This window comes from Neofelis nebulosa, chromosome 2 (genome assembly GCF_028018385.1).
Source record: "Neofelis nebulosa isolate mNeoNeb1 chromosome 2, mNeoNeb1.pri, whole genome shotgun sequence".
Lineage (NCBI taxonomy): Eukaryota > Metazoa > Chordata > Mammalia > Carnivora > Felidae > Neofelis > Neofelis nebulosa.
Genome location: NC_080783.1, coordinates 212,839,320 through 212,853,989, shown reverse-complemented (window position 1 = coordinate 212,853,989; position 14,670 = coordinate 212,839,320). Strand labels below are relative to the sequence as shown.

Sequence of the window (14,670 nt, the reverse complement as noted above, 5' to 3'; positions counted from 1 at the left end):
AAGGGATAACCTGGCGAGGCAGGAGAGCTGCGGCTAACGCAGGTGTGTGCACCTGTCACGTGCTGTATTAAAAATAAAGGTAAGGTGGGGGAGGGGGAACATAATACGTCCCCACTGCACCAACATGGAAAAGCACACAGAGGAAAAGGAATAAATTAAAAACTCTATGACATTCTGGAAAAGGCCAGATGATAGAGACAGTAAAAAAAAAAAAAAAAAAAAAAAAAATTAGTGTTTCCCAGACAGGGGTTCTGGAGGGAGGAGAGAGGAATAAATCCATGCAGCACAGGACGTTTTTAGGACAGTGAAATTCCCTGTGTGATACCACGATGGCGGGTACATGACATTATCCATTTGTCCAAACCCATAGGATGTACGTCACAAAGAGTGAACCTGGTGTAAGCTGTGGACTTTAGTTAATAATAATGTAATGGTATCATCAGTTCCTCTATTGTGACAAACGGACCAGACTAATGCAAGGTGTCAGTAATAGGGAACTGAGCCGGAGGGGGTTTATGGGAACTCTCTGTATCATCTGCTTTATCTTCCATAAACCTGTAACTGCTCTAAAAAAGTCTATTGATTATTTCTTAAAATAAAATAAAACAACTCTTTCACCCAGAGAAAGAACACCAGTGGCACTTGGCTGCCTCCCTTTTCCACTCATTTTCCCGTGGGACCCGGTTCTTTCTCCCGGCCTCCCCGGGGGCTCCCCACAAGCTTCCCCAGCCTCCCCGCCCCTGCACTGACTGGGCAGTCCTTTCTCTCCACACCACCCCCTCCCTCTGCTCCCGTCCCCACCAATGAACGTTAGAGCTGAGGCTTTTCCATCATCCAGCAGTTTCTGTGACCTGGAACGTCCGCCCTCTCTCCTGCGTCCCATCAAGGGGGTACAGAGCGTTGGCTGCTGGTCGCTGTTCTGTGGTTCTGTCTAGGGGGCTGAAGACCTAGAAACCATTGTCTTGTCATTTTACTGGGTTGACAATGGCCCTTCTCTTTCGCAAATGCTCCCCAATTTTCTTCTAAAGCTTTTTCATGTCAGTATTTCCCTGATGACCCGGGGGGGGAGGGGGGGAGGACAGACGAAGAAACCAAAGCCCAGAAGAGTTAGCGACCTGCCCAAGTCAAGGGGGTGGCATTGGGGGCAGGATGTCCTGACCTCGGCTCTAAGCTCCCAGCCCCTCAGCGTGACCATGGGCAACTTTCATTTCTGATGCAGACAATCATTTGTGGTGGTTGTGTTTAAAAACAGATATTGTCTCATTGGCATCTTGTGAAAAAGCAAGGCTATCCTGATAACTTTGGAGGGGGGGTCTTTTTTAAAATTTTTATTTGTTTATTTTTGGGAGAGAGAGCACAAGTGGGGGGGGGGAGCAGAAAGAGAGAGAGAGCCAGAGACAGAGAATCCCAAGCACACTTTGCACTGTCAGTGCAGAGCCCAACACCGGGTTCGAACTCATAAACCGTGAGATCATGACCTGAGCCGAAATCAAGAGTCAGACACTTAACCGACCGCAGCACCCAAGTGCCCCTAACTTTGGGGGGTCTTTTCTTGATATTGAGAGGGAGAAGAGGGGAAAACACTCTTGTACCTCCTTATTTAAAAGACAGCTGCTGGCGGGTAGGACCTGTGGCAAGGGAACCCACCCCAGAGATTCTTGCTAGGAGCTGGGGTCCCTTTGGACCCCTCATCCTGTGACCTGGAGGAGGCTGACTCAGGAGGGAACAGAATCAGCCAGAATCAGAGCAGGAAGGAGTCCTCACTGCCATCTAGCCCGGGGGCCAAAGACTGGAAGTCAGTCGGAGGAGCACAGCCACCAGCTTGTTTGGGGAGTTCCAGCGGGTGCTCTAAATTATCTTTCATGCACGTGTTCTCTGGTTCTGCTCCCGCCCCACCTTCTCCAGTGACTCCCACCTGCTACCCCGAGGGGCCTCTGAGGCGATCTAGGGTCCCACTGACAGCTACAGATGCAGCCAGGACCGGGACCCTAATTCCTGCCTCTTTGGTTTGGGTTCACCTCTAAGGATCTTCTTCCCTTTAATCCCGAGGGGTCTGATGCTCCCTCAAGGTCCTGACCCTTGCCCTTGGCATTTATGCCACGACCAGCCCAGAGGATGGGGGTCATGGGGCACCAGGGGCTCGAGGTCAAAGGGCAGATGCCATCACCTGTATTTGACCGAGAGGACACTGGGACCCAGGAGCATCAGGGGATTTATCTGCCATCAGACAGTTAACTGGAAGCACGGCCACGGTCACAGATGCCTCACGGTGGCTGCCTAGCCCCCCACGCCCTGGCAGCCCCTGGGTACAATGTCACCGCGGCTGTACCCTCAGCCGACTGGACTGAGAGGGACAGCTCCCAAACGGAGCCAGACACAGCCTCCTACAGGGACCTGGAAACCGGGACCAACAGAGCACAGTCTCTCCTGCCCCCCGCTGGCCTCTTGAATGGAGCAGTCTGCTTTTGCCGCGTGGGTGAGGAAGTAGAGAGAGCCTGTCAGCACGTGGAGGGGAGAATAAGGAAGTGTGGGAGGCAGAGATGAGCGGGACAGAGGCCCTGTGCTCCCTGTGGCCTCCCAGGTCTCAGCCACAGCACTTCCTGGGGCCCGACGGCCTGGGACCCAGGCTTGCCGGTGACACCCCACATCCTCACCAGAACCCCTTCTGTTTGCTCCAGATGGAATCGGCTTCCGGTTCAGCTGAGATCAATGGCCTCGGTGACACAAACTCTGTCCACCGGCCCCTCACCTGCACCTTGCACAGCAGAGAATACCAGGGCACTAGTCGCCCCAGGACCCCCAGATGGCCGCCCCTTCATCCTGCCAGCGGTGCCCCAGCAGAGAGGCGGGCACAGCTGCACCCCCCTCCTCCTTCACAGTGGAGAGCCCGAAGCTCAGGGGCCGATGGGGTCTGACCGGGATCACACAGATCTGGTACAGGAACCCGCAGAACCTCCCTTCCAGGCCTCTGCCTTTGCTGAAAGATGTTCTGGATATCCTTTGCTGACCACAGTCGGAGAGGGCTATGTGCTGAGGACAGAAGCCAAGGCCAGTGATCTCTGTGACAGAGGCCTTGGGCATGTCTGCTCGCATATGCCCACAGCCCCACCGAGCCCCTTCTACGCTGGGCGTGGCCCCAGGTGCTGGGGACACAGCAGCAAGCATGCTGTTCTCTGGGAGCTCGTGTGTCTACAGGGACACGAGATATCTCGTGGACAAGGTAGCGTGGACCTCGTGGGTGCTCTGACATAAACGCAACAGAGCTGGGCTGGGGGTGGTGCGGGACTACCTAGGCAGGGGGGACAGGGGAGGTCTCGGAGGCGGGGGCGTCCGACTGGGGACCTGAAGGTGAGGGAGATACAGCCATCTGAGGAGGAAATGTCCTAGCGGGAGAGACAGCAGTAAGTTCAGGGTCCCGGTTGGACAGTGACACTTGGCGTGTTCCAGGGACAGCTGGGGGTCGGTGTGGCTGGGGTGGGGTGGGCAGGGACGGGGGAGCGGGTGGGGATAGGTCTTCTGGGGCATGGGAGGGAGCTGGCTTGTTCTAAGCGCAGGGGAAGCCATCGTCCAAACATGCCATATCCTGTACTAGCCTCTGGGGGTTCAAGGAGGAAAAAGACGTATCTCGTGTCCTCCGAACAGGCCACTCCTGTGACCTGGCAGTCTCAAGCAGTGGTCACAGAGACAGTACAGGATCCAATGAGGTCACACAGGAAAGGCTCCCAACCCAGCCTCGGGGGCCAGAGAGCTGGAGGCTGCGAAGCTAAGTAGGAACCAGAGACATAAAGAAGTAAAGGCGGGGATGGGGCGGGAGGGTAGGATCGGGACCTGTGACGGCTGCGGCAGAGCCCTGAGGGCAGGAGCCCAGGACAGCTTCCCAGGACCTGGGTCATGCACCCTGCGGTGGGCCTGTAATGCCCACGTTCAGGACAAACGTGCTATTCTGCAAATTGCGTCCCTTCCGGGTCCTCACGACAACTCACATAGGTCCGTGGAGGTCCTGCTGTGCTATCACTGACACAGCCAGCCCGAAGGTGACGAGGCCTGCCAAGCCCTCCCTTCCACACCACATCCAATACCACGAGAGTCTGGGATAGCGGAAACTGGACGGGCCACTGGCTGGAAGGCTCACTCTTTGGGTATGTGAGTCAGCTGGCAGCCAGCTAACGGCAATCGGGGCCTCTCTGAAAAAAATCCCCAACTGTGTCCCCCAGGGCTGCCCTAGTTGGACAGGAAGGTAGGTCCACCGTCCTACGTTGCCCAGCGATGAGGCTGCCCTTTGAGTTAACTGACAGAACGACACAACCAATGTGACATTTCCAGAGAGATCCAGTGTTTGGGACGAAGCAGCAGGCCTCGGCCGGGCTCTCCTGGGAGCCAACAAGACAGGGCGAGGTGGCCTTGTGTCACGTTTTCGGCTCACTCTCCACCGGGACTGCAGACCCCGGTGCCCGTGAAAGCTGACGCTCGGCCCCGGATGCCGGTGGTGATGGGAGAGGTGTCGCCCTGTGACTCTACTCTAATTAAGAGACGAGTTAAGAATACACCCGCTGGTCACAGGACGTGCACAGACCCATCAAAGGCACGAGGGAGACCACCTGCCAAAGGGAAGAAGATCTCAGTCAACCTCCGCCAGGAACGTGGTTCTCAGGTGTATAAACATACCCAAAACATCCGCTCGAATGGTCAGATTAAAGAAAGAAGATGTCCCTGTGTTGTCTACTGGGAGACAGGTTTAAAAATAATAACACATCACGCTGGGAAAGATGTGGCAAGACAGGTCTTCCCCTGCCTGCCAATGGTGCCACCTCCCTAGGGTGCCATAAGGCAAAAAACGTATCCAGACCAAAAACGTATGGTTTAACCAAAAAACGTATGGTTAAAACAACCAAGACTTTCACCCTGCATTTCCGCTTCAAAGAATTTGCACCAAAGAAATGAAATACAAGAAGCATCCACAAGCTTTACATGTGTGGGATGTTTAGATCAGCACTGTTTATATACCAAAAAAAAAAAAAAAAGGATAAAAAGAAATAAATCACATTTCTAACAACAGGAGACAGGTTCAACGAATAGATCCATAAAATGACGTATTCCGTGGCCATTAAAGGTTACATTTTCAGGGCACCTGGGTGGTTCAGTCAGTTAAACGTTCGACTCTTGGTTTTGGCTCAGGTCATGATCACACGGTTTGTGAGTTCAAGCCCCGCATCGGGCTCTGTGCTGACAGAGCAGGGCCTGCTTGGGATCCTCTCTCTCTGCCCCTCCCCAGCTTGTGTGCGCTTTCTCTCTCTCTCTCTCTCTCTCTCTCTCTCTCTGTCTCTTTCTCTCTCAAAATAAATAAACTTAAAAAAAAAGTTACATCTTCTAAATCTTTTTTTTTCATGTTTATTTAGTTTTGAGAGGCAGAACGTGAGCAGGGGAGGGGCAGAGAGAGAGGATCTGAAGCGGGTAGGCTCTGAGCTGTCAGCACAGAGCCGGATGCAGGGCTTGAACTCACGAACCGTGAGATCATGACCTGAGCTGAATTCAGACGCTTAACCGAGCCACCCACGTGCCCCAGGTTACATTGTCAAAGTACTGTAATGACAGGAAACTCTCACAACCCAATAAGAGGAAAAAAAAACATCAGTAATAAGATCTATAATACCACAGCAATTTGTTTAAAACTATGTATGTGCATAAGAATACGACCAGAATAAAATACAGCAAAACTTTAGTAGTGGTGGGATTTCGGGTGGTTTCTATTTCCTTCACGATACTCATCTATATTCCCCACGTATACAAGGAGGCTGTTATATTATAATTGGGAAAATAAAACTGCTTTTATTTCTAAAGAAAAAGAAATAGAGTCACCTTGGAGTCACCGGCAGCCCCGAATTACCTCCAGCAAAGCGTCAGTTTTCGTCCCTTTCGCTGAAACACTGTTTACTTTGTCAGTATGACAAGACGTCCCCACTCGTCTGACCAAGCCAGGCCCTCATTATGTCTGACATGAGAAAAGGAAGTAGGTTACCGGCAAGTGGGGGCAGCTCCCCCAGCGAGCAGTGAGTCGGGGCTGGAAGGAGGGGTTAGTCCTGTCACTCGTCCAGGACCTTGCCTGTCACAACACCCCTTCCTAGAGAGGGCTCAGGGACCCCCAAGAACTGAGCCCCCCAAACGCTTGGATACTCCAGGCACTATAGTGGACCTTCTCTAGGAGGCTGCCCATGCAGGGGACCAGGGTTACAGACCCAAAGCATGACCTGTGGCCCCCCTGTCCCCCTTCCCACCCCCAGCCCTTCCCTACCTATAGCTGCCTGTGTCAAGGCCTTGGGGTACAAGATAAGCTCAGATCTCTCTGCTGGGACCGGGGGCTGTGACCTGCCGGCCACGTGCACCGTGGTTAGAGACGGTGAAAGAAGGTGTCTAGGCAATTTGGCCTCCACCTGGGACCCTCATGTGCCTTTGATGCACTCTGGGGCGTGGTGAGGGTTGTGGACAGTACGCGGGCTCCATGCACCTCCGAAGTGGAGCACAGACACAGCCCCTTGCCTGTCCCTAGGGTTTCTCAAGCCCAGCAGCCTTTCCTCCCTGTGGCTCCCAGAGCTAGGCTGGGGACAGGTGAGGCGTCCTGGGAGCCCCGAGTCCTGAGTGCTCTGCCCCCACCCTACTGCACAGAGACCACAGCCCCCTAGATTCCAGCAGAGGACTCTCTAGAGGGACCTGGCCTCCCCTCACCTCAACTTCCTGATCCTTAATGAGGACAAGATTCCCCTTCCTTGAAACCATCAAATTTTAGAGTTGGAAGGAGCCTTAAAGTCCTCCTATCCACCCGTTTGTTCACAAAAGAAGAATCTGAGATACTGGCACATAGCTAATGAGCTGCTTACTGACCCAAGACAAGACCTTGCGTTTCTAGAGATGCAGAGGCCCTCCAGGGCTCCTCCTACCTGCAGGGGCCTCCGTGTATACTGAAAGCCCCAGGGCAGGGGGTTAAAACTGCAGACCTTGGGCCCCTACCAGCAGCGGCCTACTCAGTAGGCCTGGGGGCCCAAGAATCTCCTTTTCCACCAAGCTCCCTCGTGTCTTCATTCCCAATCCATCTCACTGGGCTGCTAAAGAGACCAGGTGCTGGGCCAGCATGAAGCTTTAAAGCTCAAGGGTGTTACCTTGCTGCTCCCCTCTTTCCAGACACTCCCACCCTCTCCCTCTCTACCCCGCGGCTCGCCTGAGTGGTTGCCGAGGACTCTTGCTTCCAGGTCTGGAGTCCTTTCTACCTAAAGAGGGATGGTCACTGTCCCCTTGGCAACACACTGTCCCAACCTGCCCGAGACCCACTGTCTCACCAGACCAGGTGTGGGATCTGGGGCTGGAAGGTCCGCCAGCTGTCACCCAGGGCAATCAGAGACTGGGGGGGGGAGGGGGGGGGAGGGGGGAGGTTGGGGATATTCTCGCCCTCCTCCCTGATCTCTGCCCACCAGAAAGAATGAGCCGTAGGGTCAGGCACTCCTAAGTACAAACCCATCTCAGCCACTAACCACATGACCACAAACCGCCTCTTTGCATCTTGTTGGGTAAACTGTGGGCAAAGGCACCTGCCGGGCCCAGTTGTATTAAAGGGGGTGGGACTCGTAAACTACAAAGTGACGCACACCGCAAGGTCAGGCCAGTTATGTCGAGCCAGGGTGGCTCAGTTATGCTGAATTTCAGAAAACAACAAATACCTTTGTGTGTAAGTATATCCCAGAGGCTGCGTGAGGCATACTTATACTAAAATATTATGCATTATTTACCTGAAGTTCAGAGTTAATCAGGCATCCTGGGGGAGGTGTCCCTTGGTTGTTTGTTTAGGTTTGTCAGCTTTGTTTGTTTTGTTGCTAAGTTGGCTGATGGGCATTCCAGCAGGCATTCTGTGTCCTCTTCCTTCAGACCCAGCCCCAGCCTGGCAGTCCCTCCTAAGGTCCCAGCCCCAGCCCTGACTAAGCCCCAAAGGAGCCTGGATGGAGGGGACCCGTCATCCCCAACACGTCCCTTCCTCCCGGCTGTGGTGTGGTCTGTGAGGGAAGCTCTCCCATCAGCACAGCGGCCGCAAGAGAGGTTCAGGTTCGCCTGGCGGATGAATGTATTTTTGTAAATGTCTGAGCCTGTCAAGGTCACTTGCTCTGCTCCTTTCTGCTTCTCTGGGGGAGGGGACAGGGAGGCGAGGAAAAGTCAATGAGGACAGGATCCCTTTGCTCCTGCCTTTGAATCCCCTCCCCCTGGGGGAGGCAGGGCACTTGTCTAGAAAACCCTGCAGCTCGGACTGACTCCACGAAGCCCGATTTTCCTCGGCAGGAAGTGGGTGGCCACATCGTGGCAGGGGGCTGGAAGCCTTGAGGTCCCCGTGTGCCCCCCAGCTGTTGTTAATTCTCTGTGCCCTCGCCTCTCCGGGCCTTCCTGTTAAAACAGGATAATAACAACAGCATTAACACTTCCACAGGATTGCTGGCTGCCAGGCACTGTTCTTAGTGTTTCATAAACCAAACCTCTTTAATCCTCCCAATAACCCCAGGAGGTGGGTGCTAGGCATCATCTCCACTTCACAGAGGAGGAAACCAAGGTCACCCAACTAGCAAGAAGTCGAGGCAGGATTTGGGCCCAGTCTGGTTCCTCAGCCACGCTGCCCTGAGCCTCTGCGAAGACGCAAGGCGGGAGGAGGAGGGACGGGGCCGCTGGCTTCCAGAGAGCACCCTTGCTGTGCTAAGCACCGCTGCGCCCTCGCCAGAACCGACCTTCTTCAAACCTCACCGCAAACGACGCGGGGGACACTCTTACTGCATTCTGAAGGCAGAGGAAAGGGAAACTAAGGCTCAGAGAGAAACGTGAGTCAAAATCAGAACTCAGCTCTCTCGCGTCGAGGCCCCGGGCTAGTTCCCTCGCCACGCACCCCGCTGTGGTTCGCGGTTCTCGGGACGCCGCTCTGGCCACGCTCACGGCAGCCCCCATGGAGACCACGCGCTCCCTCCTCGCTGCCTCTGTCCTCTCCCCGCTGAACCAGACCGACCGTCAACCAGGGCCCAGACTCTGCTCCTTGCGCTGAACCTGTCCATCCGTTCCCCTGGCCACACATCCCCATCTGGTGTCCCTTTTCTTCCCTCTATCACAGACCCTGGGAGGAATAGCACCTTGCAGTCTCACTGCTCTCTACTTTCGCCCACATTATCTGGTTTTGATCCGGACGACCACGCGGTCAGATGGGCCACCCTGCATTACCCGTGTCCCAATTTCACATGGGAGGAAGACAGGGCTCAAAAAAGTTAAGGGACCTGGCCAGACTCACCCGGTTTTTACACCGGGACTCAAACCTGTGTCTTCTGACTCTACATCCAGGGTTCTATAGACACCTCGGGGGTCAATCAAAGCCCTTCCTTCCTTCCTTCCTTCCTTCCTTCCTTCCTTCCTTCCTTCCTATGTTTACTTATTTTTTGAGAGACACAGAGAATGAGAGCATGAGCAGGGGAAGGGAGGAGAGAAAGAGGGAGACACAGAATCTGAAGCAGGCTCCAGGCTCCGAGCTGTCAGCACAGAGCCCGACGCGAGGCTCAAACCCACGAACTGCGAGATCATGACCTGAGCCAAAGTCGAACACTCAACCGACTGAGCCACCCAGGTGGCCCTCAAGCAAAGCCCTTTAGACATGAGGAGTCTGAAACCCAGACAGGGTACGTGCCCTGTGAGAGGTCACAGCCATCCGTGGCAGAAGTGAGACTGAGATCTAGAGCCTCCAACTCTATAACACCTTGCCCTCATGCAAGTGGAACCAATTATGCCAACTCAACTACTGACAGGGCTTAGGGAGGCCAACTGCACCCAAAAGCAAAGGCAGGAGCGGTGAGAACCAGGGCGTACCGCCATCCCACAATGACGTTTTTATCTGGACATTCCTGTCTCCCGGAGGTGGGGAGGTGGGGAGAACCAGGCAGCTGAGTGAAGGCAGGTCAGATCTGCTTAGGACTTGCTCACGTGGCAGAGCCGGCCTGGGCTGAAAATGCCAGCTCAGGGGCCTGCGTCTGCTGGGGAGCGATTGCCCCCGACGCCTGGGGGCCGTGCTTCGGAAAGTCTGGAGTGAATAAGGGATCACAGGAATTCAGGGCATAGACGGGCAACGACCTTGAAATCGCAAGAAATGGAAAAAAGATACAGCAAAGCGAAACCCGCATCTATGTCACCTATTCTAACGTGTGACTTACAGCTCTGGGTCCCACTGTGCCAAAGCCTTGGGGGCAAGGTGGGAGGCTTCGCAAGGTCACTGCTAGGACTGATGCTTACATGCTCGCCAGTGGAAAACTGGAATCCACTGAGGGTAGGGACATTCTGCCTGCTCCCCATCCTGGGCTCATCTCTGTGGATGCCGGGGTCCCCTCTTCTCAGCTCTGCCTCGCTTCCTTCCGCTGGCCTTAGCAGGGCCCCTGAACTTCTGTGCCCGCTGTGTCCCCATCTGCCAGAGGGGTCCTTATGTCCATGTCGCCACCGGAAAAGCACACCAGGAAAGGAAAGGGGGCACCGGCCTGCAAGGTTTTTGTTCCGCTATTTTCACATCTGGGCTGCAAAGCCCCAGAACTGCAAATCTTTACTGCATCACTGGCTGTTAGCAGGCTGCCATCACTCCTCACCAGAAAGACCTCTCATCCCTCTCAGACACCAGAGCTGAGAAACAGACCTGCTCAGGCTCTGGAGGCTGCCGGAGAGCCCTCAGAATTGGCTGGATCCTTCCACGTTCAACGTAGTGAGGACGGCACTCAGCTCTTTCCCACAAGGAGGGCGTCTTGCCCTTAGGAGGGGCCCCTAAATAATCTGTACCCACCAGGACTAGGACCCAAAGCCGGATGAGTCCATCTCGGACGTGGGTAACAGAGGGATGGTAGGTCCCTAACTTTGGAACGTGAGTTGTTGGAGAAACAGGTGTAGAAGCATGGCATCCGGGCCCAGAAACCCCAGAGAGTCCAGATGCGAGCCGGCCCACCCGCTGTCCCCGGCAGACCTCCGGGCAACGTTCAGGCTGGGAACCTGCCCGCGCGACACTCCTGGGGCAGTTGCTCTGAAGCACCCAGTCCCCCCCTCGTCCAGGCCGGACCCGAGGCCGCCTGCTCCCTCCCCCGTCACCCCCCAGCCCAGGGGACGGTCCCGCCTGCAGGCTCACCTTTGGGCAGCTTGGACGCGTTCTCCTGGATCCAGGAGAAGAGGTGGGCGAAGTCGCAGTCGCAGAGCCAGGGGTTGCCGTCCAGACGCAGGGTGCGCAGCGCGGGCAGCGCCGCCAGGGTGGCCACGTTGAGGCTGCGCAGGTTGTTGTCGTTGAGCTCCAGCACCTGCAGCGACTCCAGCGTCTCGAAGGCGGCCTCGTGCACGCCCGTCAGGTTGTTGTTGGCCAGGCTCAGCTTGACCAGCCTCCCGGCCGAGCGGAAGGCGCCGGCGCCCAGCTGGGTCAGGTTGTTGTAGCTGAGGTCGAGGAAGGCCAGCTTGGCCGAGCCGCTGAACGTGCCCTCCTCCAGCGAGCGCAGCGAGTTGTTCCTGAAGTCCAGGTAGACCAGGTCGCCATAGAAAATGAAGAAGTCCTCGGGGATGTGCTGGATGCGGTTGCCGGCCACCAGCAGCTTGCGCACGTCCAGGGGGAAAGGGTCGGGCACGCTGGGCAGCCCGCGGTCGCGGCAGTCCACGGTGTGCGGGTCGGTGCAGGCGCAGCCCGCGGGGCACGCGTGCCCGGGCCGGAGCAGTAGCAGCAGGAGGAGGCTGCGGACGCCGAGCGCGGCGGCGGCGGGGGCGCCGGAGGGGGCGCGGGGGACGGCGCGGGGGCGCATGGCCGGGGGGGGGGGGGGGGGGACCCGGGCGAGCCGCGGCTACGCGGACGCGGCTCTCGGGGCGAGCCCTCCTGGCGCGGGGCGGTGCGCGGGGGCCCCGGGCGGCCGGGCGCTGGGAGCTGGAGGGCGGCCGGGGCGGGGAGGGCGTGCGCCCGGGCGCGCGGGGGCGACCGAGCGCGACGCGGACGGACTGGGGGAGTCCGGGGCGGCGGGGACGCACCGGGGAGAGTCGGGGAGGGAGGGGCGAGGACTCGCGAAGGACTTACCCGGACAGGAAATTAACCCGCTGGAAAATCCCAGGGAGAGGCGGGAGCGATAGAGGTTGCCGAGGGGACTTCGCCGAAGCGGCCCCGCCCGGGGCCGCTTGTTTTCTGAGACCCGGCGATAAGACCTGTCGCTGGGACTTGCCAGGAGCGCGCTCGACGACTAAGTTCGGTTACGGAGCGCCCCCCACCCCGGCGATTTCCAGAGGGCGTGTGGGGGGCGTGCGCCCGCCTGGTGCCTAAGCGCGCTCCCCGGGCGCCAGCCCGGTTGCCAAAGGGAACGCGGCCTGGGTCCCTCTGGCTCTGCGCCCGGGGGCAGTCCCCGCGGGCTCTGGGGGGCCAAGCCAGGAGCTGCTGACCTAGGGTTGGGCGGGGCTCCAGAGTGGCTCATTTTCCCGCCTCACTCCGCCCACCCGCACTCGACCCATCTCAGGGAGGTACTCGGGGTCAGTGAGGCGGGCAGCTGCCTGCCCCACCCCCCCTCCCCCCCTCGCTGTGGCCCAAAAGGAAGCCAGGGCCAGTCAGCGCTTTCCATGCTGGCCGGAGCTTGTCGGGAACCGGAATCCCCCTTGGCACGATCCGACCTGGCTTGCTGGTCTGCCCGAGGCCCAGCGGAGAGGCACTGTGGCCTGGGGTCAGAGACCTGGCTCCCCAGGGGTGTGGCCTCAGTTCCAGTGCCTCCGCCTCTCTGGACCCCGCGTAAAATTGGAGAAGGTGATAGGTATGATACTGGCAGGAGATTTCCCTCCTGGGGAAACTACTCCCCAAGCAAACTCTTTCCCCCACCCCAGCTCATTTCAGAAATGTTGGAGAGGTCCCCACAGAACCACCCGGAGATTCTCTTGCTGTTGGCTCTCTTGATCCAAATACGCTGGAATTGATAAGCTCCCACTGAACCAAAATAACCCAGGGAACAGCTGTTGGGCAACAGGCCCCCGGAGACCCTGCCCTGGTCCCTGGCCCAACACAGACTGGTGGAGGCTCAGATTCTAAAACCGTAAGAGCTAAGCCTCAGCCTTTTCCCAAAGGTACATGCAGTCTTGATGCCTTCCGATGGATCAAAAACCTGAGCCTCTGGGGCTGAGCCAACAGCTCAACAGATGACAAGTGTTTGCAGAAGACCAGGGCGTGGTGGCGGGTGGGGGTGGGGGGTGGGGAGCGGTCATGGATAAGAGTTCCAGGGAACAGCTCTTGGGGCCCTGCCGCTCTTTTCTCTGCTTGTACTCCAGGCCACCATTCCAGACCTCCCGAATCCTCTGTGCCCCTACTGTCCCAGGGTCCCCCACTTGCCTTTATCATCCCCAGGTGCAGGGGTTCAGCCCCCGCTCTGGCATCATTCCCTTGAAGAGGCAGGTGCAGGGAGAAATAACCCGAATCCTCCTAGAGTGGGTGAGAGTACCCCAGGCTGCATAAATGAGGTAGTATTTTAATGTCAGACAAAGCACAGGCAGGTGGCAGAATAGACAGGTCCCCCTGTTGCAACTCTCCGGGAGCACCCTGCGCCCATCTGTTACCTCCTCCCCCTTTCCAGTCTCAGGCTTGGTTCCGGCTGCTCACTGCAGTCCCCAGGAGAACCCGTTTGTCACCGGGCTGAGCCCTCAGCGTCCTTGCTTTGGGACACCTGCATTTGGTGGCGGCCACCTTGCGGGTGTGTCTCAGTGTGTGCCAGCCATTCCTACCAAAGTAGTGTGGTTGCTGGAAGCCTGGCCTGGGAGTCAGGCTCCTGGCCCCGGTCCTGGCCCCACCACGAGCCACAGAAACTTTCACGGGCCCCTTGATGTCTCTGGGGAAGTACTTCTTCGCCTGGGGTCCTTGGGCCCCTTGATGGTGAACTCTTTTCAGAGTTTTGTAAAAATCTGGTGAGAACTGGACCTTTACCTGTGAAGAGCTCACCCGGAGCCAATGCTGGAATTCTTGGTGATGAACTTGACGGTAGCCCTAGTTCTTTTGTGCAGAGCAGAAACTGGCACTCATGGATGACTTTGATGAATGAAAACAGAGATGCATCCCTACTTAATAAATGCAGAGTATTTACTTAGCAAGGGCTTGCAAAACGGAGATGCAGGGTGGTAGGCAACGTAACAAAAGGGGCTCCCGGTAATGAAAAATGTTGAGAAATACCCCCTCCTGGCCTGGATTTCCTCATCGTGAAACCAGGGAGAAAATAATTTCCCTCTCCTCTTCCACAGACTATGTAAGGCCCACGTGGGGAAATACCGGGAGGGGACGTGATCTGAAGCGTATTTAGAGGAACACTACATTAAAAAGTGGCCGTAAGTCTCGCTATGGCAGGAACTCTTTGCTTCTTGCTTTGAGTGTTCCCCCAAAGTCCCTCGAATCTAAATCTAAGCCTTTTTCATTAATGTCAGTGGGAGAAGACTCTGTTGGGGTTTGTGGGGGGCAGGGAGGGGCCCCTAATGTCCCAGGACTCCTATGCCTTGGTGAAATGCAAACTTTGCCACGTCTGATTTTCCCCAGGCAAAGAAAACATAGCTGTGACCTCAGCAAGGTCACACGGTGAGTCAGTGATAGCTGCTGGAAATAGAACACAGGCATCCAGACTCCCCAGCTGCTCTGCTCACCCTGCTCCT

General features: G+C 56.7%; 1 protein-coding gene across 1 annotated transcript in view; it reads right to left on the bottom strand.

Annotated features, from left to right (window-relative positions):
• LRRC38 (leucine rich repeat containing 38) overlaps positions 1 to 13,086 on the bottom strand; it is a 37,685-nt gene extending 24,599 nt beyond the window's left edge. Inside the window, exon 1 of the mRNA XM_058719011.1 lies at positions 11,162 to 13,086. Within this exon, the coding sequence (XP_058574994.1) occupies positions 11,162 to 11,816 (655 nt within the window). The 5' untranslated portion in view covers positions 11,817 to 13,086. The remainder of the gene's footprint in view (positions 1 to 11,161) is intronic.
• Between the last annotated feature and the right edge of the window lie 1,584 nt (positions 13,087 to 14,670).